General features: G+C 36.2%; 1 protein-coding gene across 2 annotated transcripts in view; it reads left to right on the top strand.

Moving 5' to 3' along the window:
• Positions 1-18980, top strand: part of LOC121325611 (inositol polyphosphate-5-phosphatase A-like) — a 125749-nt gene that overhangs the window by 97804 nt on the left and 8965 nt on the right. For both annotated transcript variants that reach the window (XM_041268419.1, XM_041268420.1), the window contains 3 exons: positions 6230-6325; positions 6934-7008; positions 12828-12901. In XM_041268419.1, coding sequence (XP_041124353.1) covers positions 6230-6325; positions 6934-7008; positions 12828-12901 — 245 coding nt within the window. The remainder of the gene's footprint in view (positions 1-6229; positions 6326-6933; positions 7009-12827; positions 12902-18980) is intronic.

Genomic DNA, 18980 nt, shown 5'->3' with positions numbered 1-18980 from the left:
TCAAGAACAAAGCATGTCTGTATACTAACTAGAGCATCAGTAATAAGGATATCGTGCTGGCGTACGTGCTATTTAACAATGTGACTTGTTTTCGGAGCACTTTGGAGACACTTTACAGTACCTTGACCTTTTGGTCAGGCATGTGGACAAAGACAGATTTTATTTAACTGTATAATGGATAGACTTGCTTCTGGCTGCTTTTCACTCATGAAAGATGTGTTAAGGAAAACTGCCACTTCTAAGCAATTCAGGTACTGTATCATTTAAATTACTAATAAGGTGAAATCAGTGCTTTACCGTACAGTAGCATCATTCATTCTCCAGAGATATTATGGATGGGATTTAAAATGAGCTGTAGCAGTAATAAATATTACCTAATTAACTTGCATAATCTGTAATTAATCCAAATCACAGATGCACAGCAGTGCTTGTATTTCTATATTTCTTATACACTGAAATTACATTGTGGCTTTCTACAGAGTGGATGTAGGAACATTACCTTTGTAGTGTAGGTTTAAAAGTGTGAATATTATTTCAAAGAAGGTTTCAGAAACCCTACTTTACTGAGGGTGGTTGGTATTAGTTTCTACTGTAGATACAGACACACATATATTACTAAGATCGATATAGATTATAATATTTATGCTGTATTCAAGCTCTTTGGAGAGCATTCATTTGATTATTTTCTAGCATGCTGCTTCTGTTATCACTTAGAATAGGATCAGAAAGCATTAGCCCTCTTTTAAAAGATAAGCATTAAGAGAAGAAATCAAAACATGAGCTGCTTGGAGCAATAAAGATCTGGAGTGGAAAGGAGCATGTGTTTAGTGCCATTAGTATTTTCTTTTAAATAAAATTTATCGGAAAGGCAACCTCCAGAAATAAATAATATTTTTATTACCTTGTGAGAGTTTAAAGAATCTTGCATGTTAAACAGTCTTGCAGACATCTGTCATGATTGGTTTTAAGCTGCTGACTTAAAGAAAAAGTCAGGATTAAATCTTTCGTCAGCCTCTCTTTGTACTGGAGTCAACAATGTGACAGAGCTGGCCTGAAACAATAACACCACTTATTCCACCCAATATGCTACGTGGCAGAGCCCTTCTTTTTTTGTCAAACCACTTCTTTAGAAATAAAAAGTAAAAGACAATGTAGCATCTGGTGGGCTTTTCCTGTAGCTAAGATATTTTTTGTGTCAGTAATTTTGCAGGGCCTGGCTGCTCAATTGCTCTCCCCAACACTAGTGCCACTTGCTGAGACAGGGGTGTGTCTGGAACCCCCAGCAGAGAGAGGTCAGGAGGCCAAAGTGATGAATTTTTATGGCCCTGTTCCTTGTGTTTCTGCTCAGTCCCAATTCTTTGCGCGCTGCACTGCCTCTGAAAAGGAACCACCAAGGGCAATTTGTCCTCCCGGGCCCAAGAGAATGGGGCAGCAAAGGAGTTAAAAAAGGGGTATCACTCTTCGACAGCCAGCACACAAATGTTTTTTTGTGGTGACACCGAGTTCTCTTGTCAGACCCCCTCCAAAGCTTGGTGATTTGTGGCCTGTCCATTATCCCACCAGTGACAAATTAATTTAATGGGACCTTAAGATATTAGGTGAAGAATGGCACTTTTAATAACCAGGATTATTTTAAAGATGTTTCCCAGATGTTCTGCCTAAGATTAATAGGTTACATTTACATCTCTCGAGTTGTGCTCTCAATTTGAGAACCATGTCAGGACCTGCACTGGGTTTTTCTTGAAGACCATTCACACTAATCCTCCTGTGTTGTTTTACCAGATAAAAGCTTCAACCATACAGTCGGATTTGAAAATGCATTAAATATTGAACATATTAAATCCATGCAATTTATATCCCTTCTCTGAAGCATCATTCTTAAAAAGGACCAACAGGTATAAAACACCATGAAAAACTGAAATGATTTCTGGCTACATCTATGGCCAAAGGTCTTGCATCTCCCTATAGAATGAACTAATTTTGCTTCATCAAGTGAAATGAAACCTGCTGAAAATAATGTCACGTTAACATATTGAATTACGTACAGCTTTGTAATTTTCCATATACTAACAGACTGACAAAAATTGAAAAATGTGACATTTTAAAATCTAACAATAAATACTGTAATACTATTATGCAATATCATTTTAGTTTGTTTGATCTAAATTATGTTCATGGATTTATTTATTTATTTATTTGATTGTGTCAATCTTAAAATTCTAGGTGAGCCAAAACATTCGCCCAAAGCTGTATTGTGTATTTTTTACTTTGCTGTTGAAATTCTGTTTTTGAAGGGATAGCTCTAAATATAAGAATGGATTAAAAGCCAATTTGAGTAAAGGGTTCCGCAGATGGTGGTGGTCTGAGGGTGTGTAAGTCAGAGTCAAATTAGATAAACAGAATTTGTATGAACAGCAGTGGAAAGTGATTTTCTGTTTTCATACAACAACAAAACAAAATGTTTTAATCATCAAAGGCATCTTGTTTGCAATATGTAACTGAACTGTTTAAGTCCTTTGTTAGAGAGCTTCATCCCTAAGGATTTAGAGAGATGTTGAAGCCTCTGATCCTGTTCAGGGTCTCTGTGATGGGCTGTGGGTCTCACAGAAAAGCAGCAACACAAAAGGAGCCATCAGAGAGCACAGCTGGTTTCAGTGTTTAAAAAGCAAAGATGTGTCATAGAACATTTGCAGGTGTTAATGTCATTTCGCAAGTAAGATTTCATTAACATGTGATTTAGATACAGTTTGTAATACTTTGGTTTTCTGTGTTGTCAGTGAAAGAGATGAGTCTTGTTTTGGTCACATGACCTTGGGATCAACAGTCAACTTCATTTTATGTTGCAATTGCAAGTTCAACAATTCGATGAAATTCACTGGGACAGCTTGTGCTAACCAAGCCTTGTGTCTTGGGTGTTCGAGCACCTGGAATAACCTGGATGAGTTTAGTTAGATCCCAAGTCAGTTGACATTTTTATATTTTTTATTTATTTATTTATTTATTTCCATGTAGAATCCTGTAGACTTTGCATCATGTGTTTGTGGTCTGAATGATTACCTGCTTAACATAATGGATTGCAAAATGGCAGATTATCAGTATTACCCATATAAAGTCTTTGACTTTTTCACTGCCTGTCTGAGTGAGTAAAATACAGCAAGCACTGCTGGAAATTCAGATAAACCCATTATGTGCCAGACTACCAAATAACTTACTCAAATTGTGTTAACGGCAAATGTTAAGTCTAAATGTAATGTATTACATTAGATAAATACAGCTTGTGCTGTGATTTAAAGAAAAACTAATTTTGGTACTTAATGGGTTAAATGTTATTTAGTCTTCTAGCAGTTTCCTTTAGGGGGAACTGTTTTAAAATGTCACAGGTCACTCTAACCTAAATTTTGTTTTACTACAGCTGAGAATGTGAAACACGATTTAGCTAGAGCAGTTTAGACGAAGTGGCTAAAAGGGGGAATATATTTATTACTAGGTCTGAATTGCAACTTGAATTGCAGTCTTCCAAGTTTAGGTTAGTGAATCAGAATAAGTGAAGTTTACAGCAAGTGCATTATAATAAGCCATGGTGTTTATATAGAACAGCAACTGCATTAAAACATGGGTGGGGGAAGTCCCTCACAGCTGACAAGCAACTTTGACCCTGCTATCCAGTAATTAATACACACTTGCTGGGGGGTTCGTTTTCTGGAATATAGAATCAATTTTAACATGAATGGGGAAATCTTTTTTTCTTTATTTTGTTTTACCATAAAACTATAGTGTTGTGTTTTAAATAAGCAGTGTATTGGCAAAGCTGCTGAGCTGAGGTTCCGAGAGATTTCTGGTTGAGTAATTTTTGGATTTGTGAAGCTGACAGGAGGGCATTCTGAAAAGAATAAATAAACCCAACGCTTGTAAAAGTCACTAACTCCAAAGGCTACTTTTTGAATAAGATCACTTTTTTTTGTTTGTGAAGCAGATGTGAAAAGCAGTGTCCCCTTTATAACAGTACTAAAGTTATATTCTGCCAAAGAAATCCTGAATTTAGGAAACTCTAAATAATAATCGTGAATTTCTTGAATTGTTGTCACAACGGGGGTATCTACAATGACTTTTGACAGTGAAAGTAACTCGGGCTTGCCCTTTCTTAGCCCTTCTTTGGCCCATTCATTGGGGAAAGCTGCTTAAGCGCACTTAAGCGCATTAGCATTTGGATGCCAGGGGACCATATTGACCCTTCGTTTGGAAAGTTTAAATGAGTGGAAGATGGAGCGATTTGTTAGGGCTTTAGAAACTGGCTTTAGAGACTCAGAGAGGTTGTTCTGCTTTAAGTTTGTTGGGGTGTTTGTTCTGCCGTTTCAGGCAACCGAACTGATTTGTGACATTTGAGTCTAAAGAGCTTTTTTTTTTCTTATATTGGCTTGACCTGATTAACTAACCTGTGCTCTGAATTTAAAGCGGCCAGTGTCGCAGCAGTGTGGTATGGGAACTGTTTTGTGGAGGATTATCTCATTCTAAACTGTCTTCAAACACAGATGGCAAAATGTTTAACTAATTGTTAAAAAGAGGTTAAAAAAGGAATTTAACTGAATCCCGGTACTAAAGGTCAACAAGCATTGGGAAAAGATGGGTCTTGGCTTCATTAGAGTGATGGAAGTGTTATCAAAATTGTAAACTTGGTTTGTGCAGCTATAAGGCATATTGATCGGGAACTCAGTTCAATCAATCAAATTTTTTTTGTATAGCGCCTTTCATGCCAAGGCATCCCAAAACACTTCACATGACAAATATACTATACAATAATATAATGCAATACACAATAAAATGTAAAAAAAAAAAAAAAAAAAAAATCCAGAAACAAATGGGGAAAAAAATAAATAAATAAAATACATATTAACAAAATTCTAAAATAGGCCACCCCAATCTACAAAAAGGCCTCTGCATAAAGATGTGTTTTAAGCATTGATTTAAATGCACTTATTGAGTCGGCTTTACGGATTTCAATTGGAAGATTGTTCCATAATACAGGAGCATAATGACTAAAGGCTCTTCCATCACAAGAGATACATTTTATCATTGTAGTCACCAGAAGACCACCATCAGCAGATCGCAACTGGCATCTAGCGACATAAGGTACAAGCATATAATTAATGTAAGCAGTCCCATTTCCAGAGACAGCCTTAAATGTCATTAATAACATTTTTTAAATAACTCTGTACTTCACCGGAAGCCAATGCAAGCGTGCAAGAACAGATGTCATATGTTCAAATCTTTCTGTACCTGTCAGAATTTGTGCAGCTGTATTCTGAACCTGCTCCAAGCGATTGATAAGTTTACAAGGTAAACCAGCCAATAGGGTGTTGCAGTAGTCCAGACAGGATGAAACAAACACATGAATTAAAATTTCTACATCAGATTCTGCAAGATAAAAATGGACTTCAGATATATTCCTCAAATGATAATAAGCAGACTTCACTACAGTTGAAGTGTGATGCTAAAAACTAAGGTTAAAGTCAAAAGACTCCAAGACTTTTCACAGCTTGCGAAGAGCTAATGGGGGGGTTGACAAATATCATTGGTTGTGATATTTTATTTAATGCTGTTTTAGAGCCGAATAAAAGAAATTGTGTTATATTTGCATTTAACTGCAAAACAAGTCCCTATTTTGTCAAGGCAAGTTGATAGTCTGGAGTTTACGTTTACATCATCAGAACTCAATTTAAAATACATCTGGGTGTTGTTGTCGTAAGAGTGGAAATCAAAACCAATTGAGGTGGTAGAGACTCTTAACTGCTATTTGTTTTTGGATGACAGCTGAGGAAGAATGCCTTTTAATGTGCTTGGGTTTGTGTCAGCAAAGGATTATAAGGAGCAGTTTTGTTAATAGTCAAATGTCATTGTATACATTTACAATATATTTAGTTGCACTTTTCTCTATTTCAACATATTTAATCCATTTCTTCAATAGAAGCAGTGTTCCGAGACATCACAGGCAGTCATCTATCCCTCCCCTCTTCATATTTAGGATACAAAAACAAAACCGTTAGTTTGTCATGTCATGTTTTTTTTTTCTGGTTTTAGTTTAATTTTAAACTAGCTGTACATTCTGCCAAACTTGTAGTCGTTTCTTTCTGAACATTTGATTTTGTCGCATTTCTTGTTTTTATTCTTTTTTTTAAACTGTGACCTTTTTATTTGCAATGGGATCTTAACTCAAGCTGGTCTTTTTCCTTAGATACTTTGTTCTTCAGCAACGATGCAGACCATTCGAGCAGCCGACACTAATGAAATAGACAAGTTAATATTCAGAGAGGTGGATAATGACCGAAAGGTATGAATTTCAGTTTACTTCAAGAAATACACGAGGGTCAGAGAAACAAACGAGAAAGATCAAGAGTGGAAAATGTAAAGTTGTTGTATAGCCTTTGCATTTAAACCGTACATAGTTCTCATGCAGTCACTGAGTGTCTCAATGAAATATTTTATATAAATCAGATTATATTATACTATTTATTTACAGATAGCATAAGGAATAAGATGACTGGGAAGAAAAGTAGACAACCAAATTGTTGTATTGTGAAATATGTTGATTGTATTATTTTTTTTCTTTCTTTTAAAAAGATAAGCTGGACTTAGTGTGCAAAAAGACACTTCACTTGAGCTATCTTACAATGGAAGTAATTAAAGAGTATTAGCTCGAGAGCACATAGGGCTAGAACTGGAAAATCGATGCTGTCTTATCTGTAATGCTAAGGAGCTTAGAATCAATGATATCTTTAACAACTATAGCTTGTGTGTGCACATGTGTACATTTACATAGAATGCATCTAACAAGCACATGTTTATTGGTTATATAACGTAGTAATAATAATAATAATAATAATAATAATAATAATAATAATAATAATAATAATAATATATCTTATATTATATCTGCAGGTTGTGCTTCAACTTGAAAAGAAGCTTTTTGATTATATTAACCAAGATGTTTTCCGAGAAAACAATGGCATTCAGGTAACTTTTTTTTTTTATTTTTGTTAAAGGGCTCCTTCAATATATAGTACTTCATAAAAGTACTAAATATTGATGTTCAATTCAAATTCACCGTCTTTTGTCATTATTCTGATACAGAAAAAATGCCTAACCCTATTAAAGTGAACACCCTGATAAAACAAACATTTCTCCAGATCCCATGGGTGTTTGTTATAGTGAAGTTAGCCTGTGTGTGTGTGTGTGTGTGTGTGTGTGTGTGTGTGTCTATATATATATATATATATATATATATATATATATATATATATATATATATATATATATATATATATATATATATATATATATATATATATATTTTTTTTTTTTTTTTTTTTTTTAAATATATAACTATACTGTTGAAAACAGACTTTAGAAATATTTAAATCTTTATGAAAAGCGCCTCATAAGTGTAAACTTTGTTGATAAAGGTAGGACTTTAAAAATGTGGTTCCTCTTAGTCCTGTTAGGTATTTCTCCCAAGATTTACAACTGAGGGGACAGATGTTGAAATGAATTAGCCAGTAACTAAGCTAGTATTTTATACTAGGATTTCCTGACTCATCCACTGTGTTAACCATTTTGTCGCTCTTAATTTGACTTTGTAATTTGACTCCTTTCTTCTCTATTTTAATTTGCCACAGAATTTAGAAAGAATATACAAACAATAATCAATATGTGATTTGCAGAACTGGTTAGCAACCGCGGGTGCTACATATTAACACACAGTAAAAATGGATTGACAGAATAGCTCATATTCAAACTGCTTTTCTGTTTTGCAACTTTAAGGAGCTGTTATCTGTTAACACATCTTTTTTTTTTTTTAAACCTGAAAGACAGCATTGTGCTAGAAAAAGACATTTTCTTCCCAGATGAACTGCATCAGAAGAACTATTTTTGAAAGATAAAATAATTATGCCAACAGAGGCAATCATTGTGAATGGTGCAGAAGGATAAAGATTCAATTGAGGATGGACTTGTATTTTACAAATATAGCCTGCAATAATTTCTACAAGGGTCAAATGCCTCTTTAATGATGTCAGAATGCGTGAATGACAACTTGTCTTATCAGATATACTGCCTGTGTTTTAATAAAAACTGATTTAATAGCAATTGTGGATGCTCACGATGCCTTGCAGTTTAATATGTGGAACAAGGTCGTTCCTGTTAATAAACCTGTGAATCTCAGTGGCAGGAAAATTATGGTCTTCCAATATTTTTTTTTCGAAGTGTGTATTGTTGGCTTCTTATTTTCCTCTGCCTTAGAAAGTAAAATTTAAAAATATGTGGTTGTTTCATCCAGACACAAGGTTGATCTGAAGGGAGGGGGATCAAGTGCTCTTCCAGATGCACTACATACAGAAAGATAAATGATATAATGAGCCATCAGAGATAATCTAATCGTCATGGTCTAGTTAAACACACAGCACTGCGATCCTTATAAAACAAACTACCTTTCCAAAAGGATAAATGTCCCTGCAGCGAATTCCAAAAAAAAAAAAAAAAAAAAAAATCCATTGCATCCTTCATCAAGTACTAGACTTGTACCGGCCTGACAGAAATTTAATTCGAGCCGGCTCTTGAAAATAATTATTGTATTTTGAGAGGAGTAATCATTGGTTGGGACATGATTGAATGTGTCCATGCCTATTGACTTTTTCTATGATTTATAGCTTTGTTTAGTCAATATTCCCATCGAAATTAATTATAAGTGGGGCTGTCAGGCAGCCAGGATGGAGTGTCCTGATGAGTATTTGGGAAGATTACATTTTCCTTAGCCGCTCTGCGATGGTGTTTGGGAATCTCTGCAGGTCCGCTGAGCCATTGCACACAGAGGGGTTTGAGCAGCCGTCAGTATGAAGATCCGCCTGCACTGCTCAAGTACAATTGATTTTTCAAGACCTTTTTATTTGAACTTTATCTGTGTAGAGTCTCTGTTGTAATGGAGGAATCTGTGTGCAGGGGGACTCCTACAGCAGGTGATGAACTTTTCTGTCAGCAATGCTTCTTTTAATAGTTAAACTGTCACTGGTTTCAGTAGTTATATGCCACCCTTCTAAATAAAAAGTGACCTTACTGAAGCACTTATAACAGTTTCACAGTACACATGAGGTATAATTCTTACTGCTGCGCATAACTGTACAATAGCATGTATGTTAAGTATATGTCCTAATGTAGGATTATCGGTTACAGTGTTTACCTGAAGCTGCATCATAACTATATTTTATTGGATGCTCATTTGAATTTGCTATTTTAGTTTTGTACTGCCCTATCTGATATGATTTTTCTTACTACAAGAGACAAATATTCAAAGGCATACATACTGGAAATCAAACTGCACTCACCATATAACTGCATGTTATTAGTAGCATTTTAAAAAGTAGATATTGGTAAACCGTATTAGTAATTGATAGAGCAGGTGGTGCATTTAAAATGTGTTTACTAGGATGAAAGATTAGCATGCAGGTTAAAAACATATTTAAACCTAATATTGCACAGGAATTGAGCATCAATGTCTACCTATTTTAATAGAAACAGTGCTTGGCCCTGAATGCACTTCAGTGCAGAAGTTAAGCAATGATGCATGTATTTCATACAGCGTGCAATGGAGAAGTATTAGTCAATCACAAGATACAAATCGTAAGACATTAAGGTACAGGAGGGTTTATCTAAACATTAGCACATCTGAATAGAGGCCTTTGTGTATCAACACCATGAAAAACGACAACTCTAACAGAGCATGTGAGCCTCTAAATTGTGTTTTGTCTTCTGTAAAACTCCACCAGGGATTGCACTATATTCACTTCTGCTGAATATCTGTTTTATATGTATTCCTATAATTCAAAACCCCAATTAAGTTTTAGTTTGATAGGGTTTATTTAGACCATGTTGCATTAAATGCAAAAAAATAAATAAAATACAAAACTAAGACATACCTATTGTTTAGAAGAAATTATGAACATTTGAAAAGCTGGAACATGCTGCAGTGAAAGCAAAAATAAAGTGAAATGACCTTTAATCTTTTCCCCTGTATTGATGGCTTTTAATGTCACCAAGCATCATAGTGATGTTTTTTGATATCTTACCAATCAATCATTCCACAATTACAACTTTTGATAAAGCCAGGCCACAGATAACTTTTTGTTCTTCTTTTTCATATATTTATATTCATAAAACTTGTATTAAACCTAAATGAAGCCCTATAAATTGGCACTCTTTTGTCTTTGAGTCAGTCTGCTTGTGAGACATACAAGTGACATCAAGGCCATTTCATCCCATTTATCTATAACCCTATGAACCCATATACATTGTGGTCTTGCTGCTATTCTGCCAGGCAAAAATAGTCAGCTCAATTGACTCAAGATGAACTCCAGGTGAACCTTTAGCCTCTGGCATCTGTTTCCTAAAATAATAACACAACTTTTACTTGCAAAGATATCCTGTTAATGACATAAACAACAAAGTTAGAATACAGGGATTGTTGGCTTGGAAAAGCTTGCCCCTTTTGTAGATATGCCATCTTTATATGGCTGATATATGCGTTCTAACATGAAAACTGTGGGTCCAATATCATTTATTTTTTGCTATTATGTCATATTGTTTTTGCAGTAACTGACAGCGAAAGAAAATCTTGACCCATGTCTCTAGGAGACAGTAGGCATCACTGACGTCTGTTTTATTGTATCTTTTGTTTTGAGTTGCTAATTTGGGTGGGTCCAGTCACCAGCCATGTTGGTAATTAAACATTTTAAAAGTGCAGAATTCAAATTGTAATCCCTACAAGTGTGCTAAGTTTCATGAAGAGCCTTTAAATAAAACAGAAACAGAAAATTGTTTTTATCTAACAGTAAATTGTAAGGTATAGTTGTGCATATGGTTTCAGGGTTTTAGATCTGTACATAAACAGTAGTAAAATGGCATTGAAACAATTGGGATAGTTGTGGAGATTTTTCACAAAGATTGGTCCAGTATAAAAAGTCACAATAAGTCCTCTATATTCACCACTGTACAGTTTATGAATGGTTATTGTATTTCATATCCCTGCTTACAAAACCATGCACAAGTCTTTTTTTGTATAAGTTTTTTTTTTTTTTTTGGGAGTGTGCCCACATATGTTCTCCCTTGACTTTTAAAATTAATTTCTGATTCTCGGCTTGATGAACGCAGGAAACCTCACCTTCTGATCTAGAAAATTCTCTGCTTTTACACGGTAGCGCCTTAAGAGTAGTGTCTACTGTTCTGCTCCACTGGTTGGATTAAGTTGCCCCGAAATGAAGAGCTTCATACATTATGAATTCAGCCTTGACATGCCTCTACTTGCTGAAACAGGCCAGGAATGGACAGTTTTGTTTTCCCCTAGTGACCATAGTCACTACATCTGGGCTAGATTCACTAAGAATTTGCTCCAGAAATAAATTTGCAGTGTCTCTAATGGAACATAATTTTAAATGAAATGCTCAGTATATTAATGTCTTTTAAAAACACCTTCATATCACTGTAGTAAATGCTGTGTGAATTTGTCTCTCTCCAGACTTTATGAACACTTGTTCTGTACCATTGTACATGTCATATACTATATACTGGATGTAGAGACGTGTAGATTATCAGTACAGTTTGGTCCATTAACTGGATGTTTATTGTACCACTTTGCCTAAATGGAGAACTGTAGAAACACCCAGCTGTATCTAAAAGGTTTTTTGTTTAGTTTTTTCCCCATGAGACTGGCATTGGACCAGGTGATTAGCAGGATTTCTGGTATCTACAATTGTGAAATAATTCCATTTTTTAACTGAAGCCACCTGGAACATTTTCCCTACTGGATTGTGCCACCAGGTCAGAAATGAAGGCTGGTATCAGTGGGGTTAACATAGGGCAGGAATGGTGAACTGGAAACCTTGCCAACTCAAAACCCCATTTAGAGAGATATCAAGATTATTACTGCTTTTATTGTATGTTATGAAAAAGCCGGCCCAATCCAGCACAGCTATTGGAAAGGAGACTGGCCTTGGCACTGGAACCCTTCGTTTGAGTATCAGCAGTTTCACGGGGCTCCAGTGGGTGGGCTAGAGGAGGGAGGTAATCAGTGATGCAGGTGTCTCAGGTACCTGCTTTTCCCACAGATAATTAATGTGTACAAGTAGCTGCTAATTGAGCTTTTCACAAATGATTGATGAGCTAGCAGGAGGGAAGAGAGGGTCATAATCAGATATCAATCTGAACTGCTGCTACTTGTACAATGGCATCAGCACAGCTGTGAGATGGGACATGATTAATAGACAGCAGGTAAACATGTGGCCATTATAAAAAAAAAAAATGGGGGGGGGGGGGGGCGGTATTTTTAATGTGACACTCGTCCGAATGGGAAGAGGAATAGTGGACAAGAAGTGAGCAGATTCACACTGCGGTCAGATTATAATCATTCCCTGGCAGATAAGGTTAGGAATATCTGCCAGGGAATGTTAGGACAATTAGGCTGCTCTTTGACTCACACCTGTCCTGAAAGTCTAAGCATCTCTCGGTGTTATGTCCAACCATTGTTATTGTTTCAAAAGTACAGGAATCATTTTGTATTTGTTTATTATGTATATTCTGTATTATTTCCTGAAACCAGCAAAGTTTAAATTCCATTCTAATACAACAAAAATAAGAATTCTTGAATAGGAATGAATGCACAGGTACCCATTTTCGTTAAAGTAGGAATTGTTTAAATCCAGAGCTGTGCACCATTATTTCCCATCTGTGGAAACTTTTTTTCTTGGTTGATTTGAAAAGGTTTCAAAGTAGTTTTTCCCTTTTTCCAGCATTTAGAGTACGACAGAGAGCTGTCTATGTTTAAAGATCGGCTGCATGAACTCGAGATCTCCTTCCCTCCCAGGTAAGACATTGCCGGTATTGTCTTTGTTTACACACTGAATGGTTCATTGGCCTGCCTGTCATTCCATGGGTTGAAGTCACATTTACCTGCCAGCCTACTTTCATTGCTAAACTAAAATACTTTAGATAAAGGACGTGGGGAAAACTCCAATTTTGTTATTTGTTTTTGCTTAAGTGGCTTTTAAACACGTGATCAAACAATATGTTTCTTTTAACATTAATATGTATTAACGAGAGCAGGTACTCTATAGCGATTGTTACATGTTATATATATATATATATATATATATATATATATATATATATATATATATATATATATATATATATATATTTTTTTTTTTTTTTTTTTAGTATATTTACTGTTTACAAATACTTGCCAGCTCTCTCTTTTTTTATTATAATTATGTGTGGAGTCATACAGCGCAGTTCTTCATGCTTCACAGACCACCCTATGCTGCATCAGCGCTGCTTCTTCACCTTTTGAACCCACTATCCTTTTGGCCTTTCTAGGATGGGCCTGACAAATTAGATGCCAGTGTGTGTGCCAGCTGGAGGGGGGTCAGGTGGAAATAGCTTTAGCCCTGTCCTGACCTGGCCCGTTGTTCTGCCACTAATATGCAAGAAAAAGTAAACATTTCAGACACAAGGACATGCACAAAGAAGTCATGTGTATTGCTTTTAAGTGTGTAGGATGACCTTCCTTAGCATTTAAAACACAGTGGAAAATTATACGCCTCCTGAAAGGGGACACTGCAAGTCAAACAAATGAATTTGCATTTACCACTTTCAAATAGCAAAACAAACAGTTATTGTATGAAATGTGTTTTGGTAGTCATGTGTGATGTTGCCATTTGACCTTTAGCACCACTCAATTACTCAATCAGTGAAGATAATGAAATACTGTAATCAAACTTTAATTATTTGATAAACTGTACCGGTGTCGCAGGTCAAGGTTTTGGCAGGTGCAGTGTGTTTTTTTGAATGACTACATGGCTTAATCACAAGCATTTGCATTACTTTGCATAAATGCACCAGTTGGGTCATTTCTCCTTAAGTATTTGAAATTATACAGAAATTACATTTTGAGAACTGCATGTTAGGTAAGAATTAATTTTACTGTTGTTACTTTTATTTGTAGTAAAACTATCTCGAAGCAGTACAGTTTATAGTTATATATATATAGATATATATATATATATATATATATATATATATATATATATATATATATATAACTAAGTATATATATTATATCAAATATATATAAACACACACACACACACACACTACTGGTCAAAAGTTTTAGAACACCTCCATTTTTCCAGTTTTTATTGAAATTTACACAGTTTAATGTCTCAATGTACTCTGAAATTAAAGCATAGAACAAATATACAATTGGAGATAAAAAAGAAATCATGGAATCGTTTTGTTTAACAAAATTTAATCTAAATTTTTTACTCAAAGTAGCCACCTTTTGCAGATATAACAGCCGAACACACTTGTGGCATTCTTTCTACAATGGAAATTAAATATTGTTCAGAAAGTTCTTCCAAGGACTTGCAGAAATTCCCACAAATGTGTTGCACTTGTAGGTTGCTTTGCTTTCACCCTTCTGTCCAGTTCATCCCAAACCAGCTCGATGGGGTTTAAGTCTGGAGACTGTGCTGGCCATTCCATGATTTGAAGCCTACTGTCTTGTTCTTTTCTTCTAAGGTAGTTCTGACATAGCCTGGAGGTATGTTTTGGGTCATTATCTTGCTGTAGGATGAACCCCTGACCAACTAGGCGTATACCAGAGGGTATTGCATGGCGCTGCAAAATGCTGTGGTAGCCATTTTGGTTCAGGTTCATTTTGGTGCCACTCTGTGCAAGTCGCAGACTCTGGATCCAGCAAAAGAGCCCCAGACCATCACCCTTCCTTCTCTGTTTGACAGTTGGTGTCACACACACAGAGGAATCATCCTTTCGCCTACTTGAAGGCGTACAAAAACCCTGCATGATGAACCGAAGATTTCAAATTTTGATTCATCGGTCCATAAGACCTTCTTCCAGTCTTCAGTAGTCCACTGGCGGTGCTTCATGGCCGAGACAAGCCTCTTTTTCTTATTTTGCCATCTTAGCAATGGCTTTCTTACTGCCACTCGACCTGTCAAACCTGCAGCTTGAAGTCTTCTCTTCACAGTTGAAACTGAGACTTGCTTACTTCGACCAGGGTTAAGCTGTGCTTGAAGCTGTTGTCCTGTGAGCCGCCTATCACGCAAGCTGTTGACTCACAGAAACTTGTCTTCTGATTCTGTTGTGGCTTTGGGTCTGCCAGACCTCTTCCTTTCAGAGTTTCCTCCAGTTTCCAAGTGCCTTTTGATCATGTAGGAAACTGTACTGACTGACACCTTGGCTTTCTTTGCAATTTCTCTAAAGGAAAGACCTACACTTTTAAGGGTTATAATGGTCTGTCTGTCTTCCTTTGTTAATTGCCTTTTTCTCGCCATTATTATAGCAATATACTACTTCCTGCAGTACAGTACTGTCCAAATAATGCTTAAGAGGGTGTAGTAACACAGTCTGTTCCAACACTGCTTTTATACAGACAGAGGGTTTGTAAGTAATCAACAAAAGTTGGGACACCTGCAGGAATTGTTAGCATCAACTTTCAAGGCTTAATTTACTTCCATTGCTGCAGAACAGCTGTAAGTTTTTAACCCATTACTTGTTCCCTGAAAAAGGCCTTTTTGTATAACTTTTTAGTTACTTTTAAGTTTACTAAACTTTTTTTTTTTTTTAACCTCTGGCAGTTTACCGCTTGCCTTTGTACCATTTCAGGTTATTCACTGGACTTGAACTGCTTAAATTTCAATAAAAACTGGAAAAATGGGGTGTTCTAAAACTTTTGACCGGTAGTGTATATTTACTGATTTCGACATAATTAGTTGCTTCTGTATGTTAAATTGTATAACATAGAAATCCAAATGAGTTAAATACTGCCTTCTAACTAACCTATCTATGACAACCTGTCACTATACTCAACATGCCACTATTCCATGACAATTACAGGACAATCCTCAACACTAGTTCTAAATCATATAGATACAGTGAAACGTAATGCATGAATGCATGTTTACCTACAAAAACACATTACATATGGCACTAACAGTTCTATACTGACGCTTCTCACATACATGTTTTAAATGTCATTGTAGCTATGTATTAACATACCAATAACGTGTGACAATGCATGCACATCTACAAACAAGTGGAAGCAGATGCATGCCATCAAACAATGTGCATATTGCAAAATAAATCCCTTCCATGATGTCAAAACACGTGATATGCATCTGTGGATGTTTATCTTGGATTACGGAGCCACTAAATGCAGCCATTCTCCCCTGTCGCAGTGATGTAACAGGGCTGTCTCTGGGCATGTCCAAATCAAGTACCCCCACTATTTGGCAGTTGTGTGTAGACTGCCGGAGCTCTGGGGGAAAGTTACATTCTCGTGCCGTGTGTTTGGATTTCAAGAATGTGATACAAGCTGTAAATTCATGTTGCTTACGTTCAAGAAGTCATCAGTCAGGTCAGATGTGACGAGTCTGAACACTGCTCACCTCCGTGCTGAATTTTGCTTTCCCATGTTAGTGGCGGTCCTGGAGCCAGGGAGGTGTGACAGGGTAGCGGTAGACTGCAGGCTCTCCCACTGAACAAGTCAAGACAGATTGTTTTCATACAGAGACAACGTAAAATAGAACAGGTTAATGTAGGGATGTCATCTACAGAAGACTTCATTCTCGGTCGGGGACAATCGGTCTTGATTTTTCTCACCTTGTAGAATTGCAGACCAGGCCAGGTCAGCCCTGTTTAGGCCCCTAGCTTGGAAAACTGTCTTGGTGTCATGATATTCGTGTTCATTGGCAGTGTTGGAACTGCATATCAAGCAATAGAAAGATAAAGCATGGTCCTGTGTGTAACAGACTTAAACATGTATGGTTCTTAAGTGGTTAAACTTGAACTGTATCTTTTGCTGCATGCAATTACAACACTACATATTGTCTATGTCCACTGATAGCAAGGATCTAAATTCATCTCCCATACTAGATCACAATCTGTTGGGTGAACTTTAACCAACATCTCCAGGATACTACAGTCTTCTTTTTTGCAGAAAACTGTGAGAATCTTGAACGCAAAAACATTGATCTTCCTAGACACCAGAACAGTTTATAGTCTACAAAAAGAAAAGTTGTCAGGTAATAACAATATATATTTGTCATGTCTAGCAAATAGAGGCAGTTAACTGGTACTAATTAACAAATGTAATTTCTAAAAGTATTGAAAACAGGTAGAATACAGAGTATAGTATAGCCAGTAGCAATAGAAGTAAATTTATTTAGCTCCTAATAGTGTTATTTAGTTTTCCATTAGAAAGCGATTATGGTAAAGGCTGCCCGTGTTCACTGCATCATTGTGCAGTTAGAGCCGCGCAGTGATGGAGCGGTGCTAATAAAACGGATGGCTCCTCTCCTGTGTCTTGCTGTGTTTGCCAAGTCTAGACAGCCGTGGAGGGAGTAGAGCAGTGATATACAGCTGTCTCTTCACCGTTTGGTGTTTAGTAGGAAGCTGAGACGAGGCTGGAACCCACCTTGGCAAGTTAGCATACATCTTAGAAACTCTCTAAGTCTGTGAGAGAGAGAGAGGTTCTTCCCTCGTGGGAAAAATTTTGATTTCTAAAAAAAGAAGAAATTGGTAAGGTTAAAACCAAACATGTGGTAGTTTGAAAGTTTGTGTTTTTCCAGCAATATTGTGTTCAACAGTAGAATAAGTACATGTACAGTAAGCACATGTATAGACTAGGTTTATAAAAAGAAACTCATATACAATATTTTCTTGTTTCCCAGCACTTCTCGATCACTGTTTGCTATAACATCATTTGTTTTGGATGCATAAGACACCTGCATATTTTACTATTTAGAGCTCCCATGTGATAGCTTGCATTTTTCCTAGATTATAAATGCCAGTTTGTTTCACTTCTGCTCCCTGAAAAAAGCCAGTCGAGCTAATACAACAATAATGAATCCTGAATCACAGTTTAGAATAAGCCAGGATAATGAATTGCATAAAGCATGTAATAGCCTGGATGAAGCATTGTAAACAAAGTCAGTCTAATCAATTGTTCCTAACACAGCTTGAGAAACCAACAGTAAAATGTTACTGAAATTAAAGTGTTTTCTGTTGCAGATAAAGAAAGCCTGGCTTTATCCTCATTATCTGCACAATATGCTGTATGTGATCTTGATATATTAGCACAGAGTTAAACCAAAAAGCCTGTGCACTGTATTTACGTTGAAACTCACAATTTAATGCTGCAAATTTGGAATAACAAATCTAACCATCAAGTCTATAGTTCTAAAGACTCTTGTGTTTAAAGGATGCTAAGGCAGTATAAAAGCTTTTTGATTATTCATTAATTCTCTTTTAATAATCATATTCTTAGTTTGGCAGATTTATGTGAGCAGCAGGGTGTTAAAAGGCTGTCACTCATAAACCAGATGTTTATTAGAGACCAGATGTAAATCTGACAGTTGTATAATTCTAATCCAGAACTCTTGTCACACAGGACAGTACTGTACCTGACTTACTGGGACATTAGAGTTACATCCGAGTCCTTAAAATCACGATAATGCCATCTGAGACAAACTCAGAAACAAGAAAACCTTCTGTGAACAAAACGTTCTGTCTACCCCTCCACGCAGAGCTGCATGAAATACAGCATGATATCAATTGTCTCATTATAACAAAAACTGCTTGTGCTAAACTTACAATGCGATTATGAGAATCCTCCACTTGTGGACTGATTGTTCTTGGTGATGATGTCAGTCTAAATATGTATCTAATAAACAGTCTATAGGATTACTCACAAATTAAATCTCAAATCGTATGAAATCGCCATCTACAGTAACTTTATCCTACATCCCTATTCCCTAACACTTATTCTAACCCAAATGTTCAGTAGTTTATTTTCTACTAAATAAACAGTAAATGCATGAATAAAAGCCCTTATGCAGTGTGTCGCACGAGATAAGACAGTT

This window comes from Polyodon spathula, chromosome 13 (genome assembly GCF_017654505.1).
Source record: "Polyodon spathula isolate WHYD16114869_AA chromosome 13, ASM1765450v1, whole genome shotgun sequence".
Classification (NCBI taxonomy): Eukaryota; Metazoa; Chordata; class Actinopteri; order Acipenseriformes; family Polyodontidae; genus Polyodon; species Polyodon spathula.
This window is presented reverse-complemented; position numbering and strand designations above follow the sequence as displayed.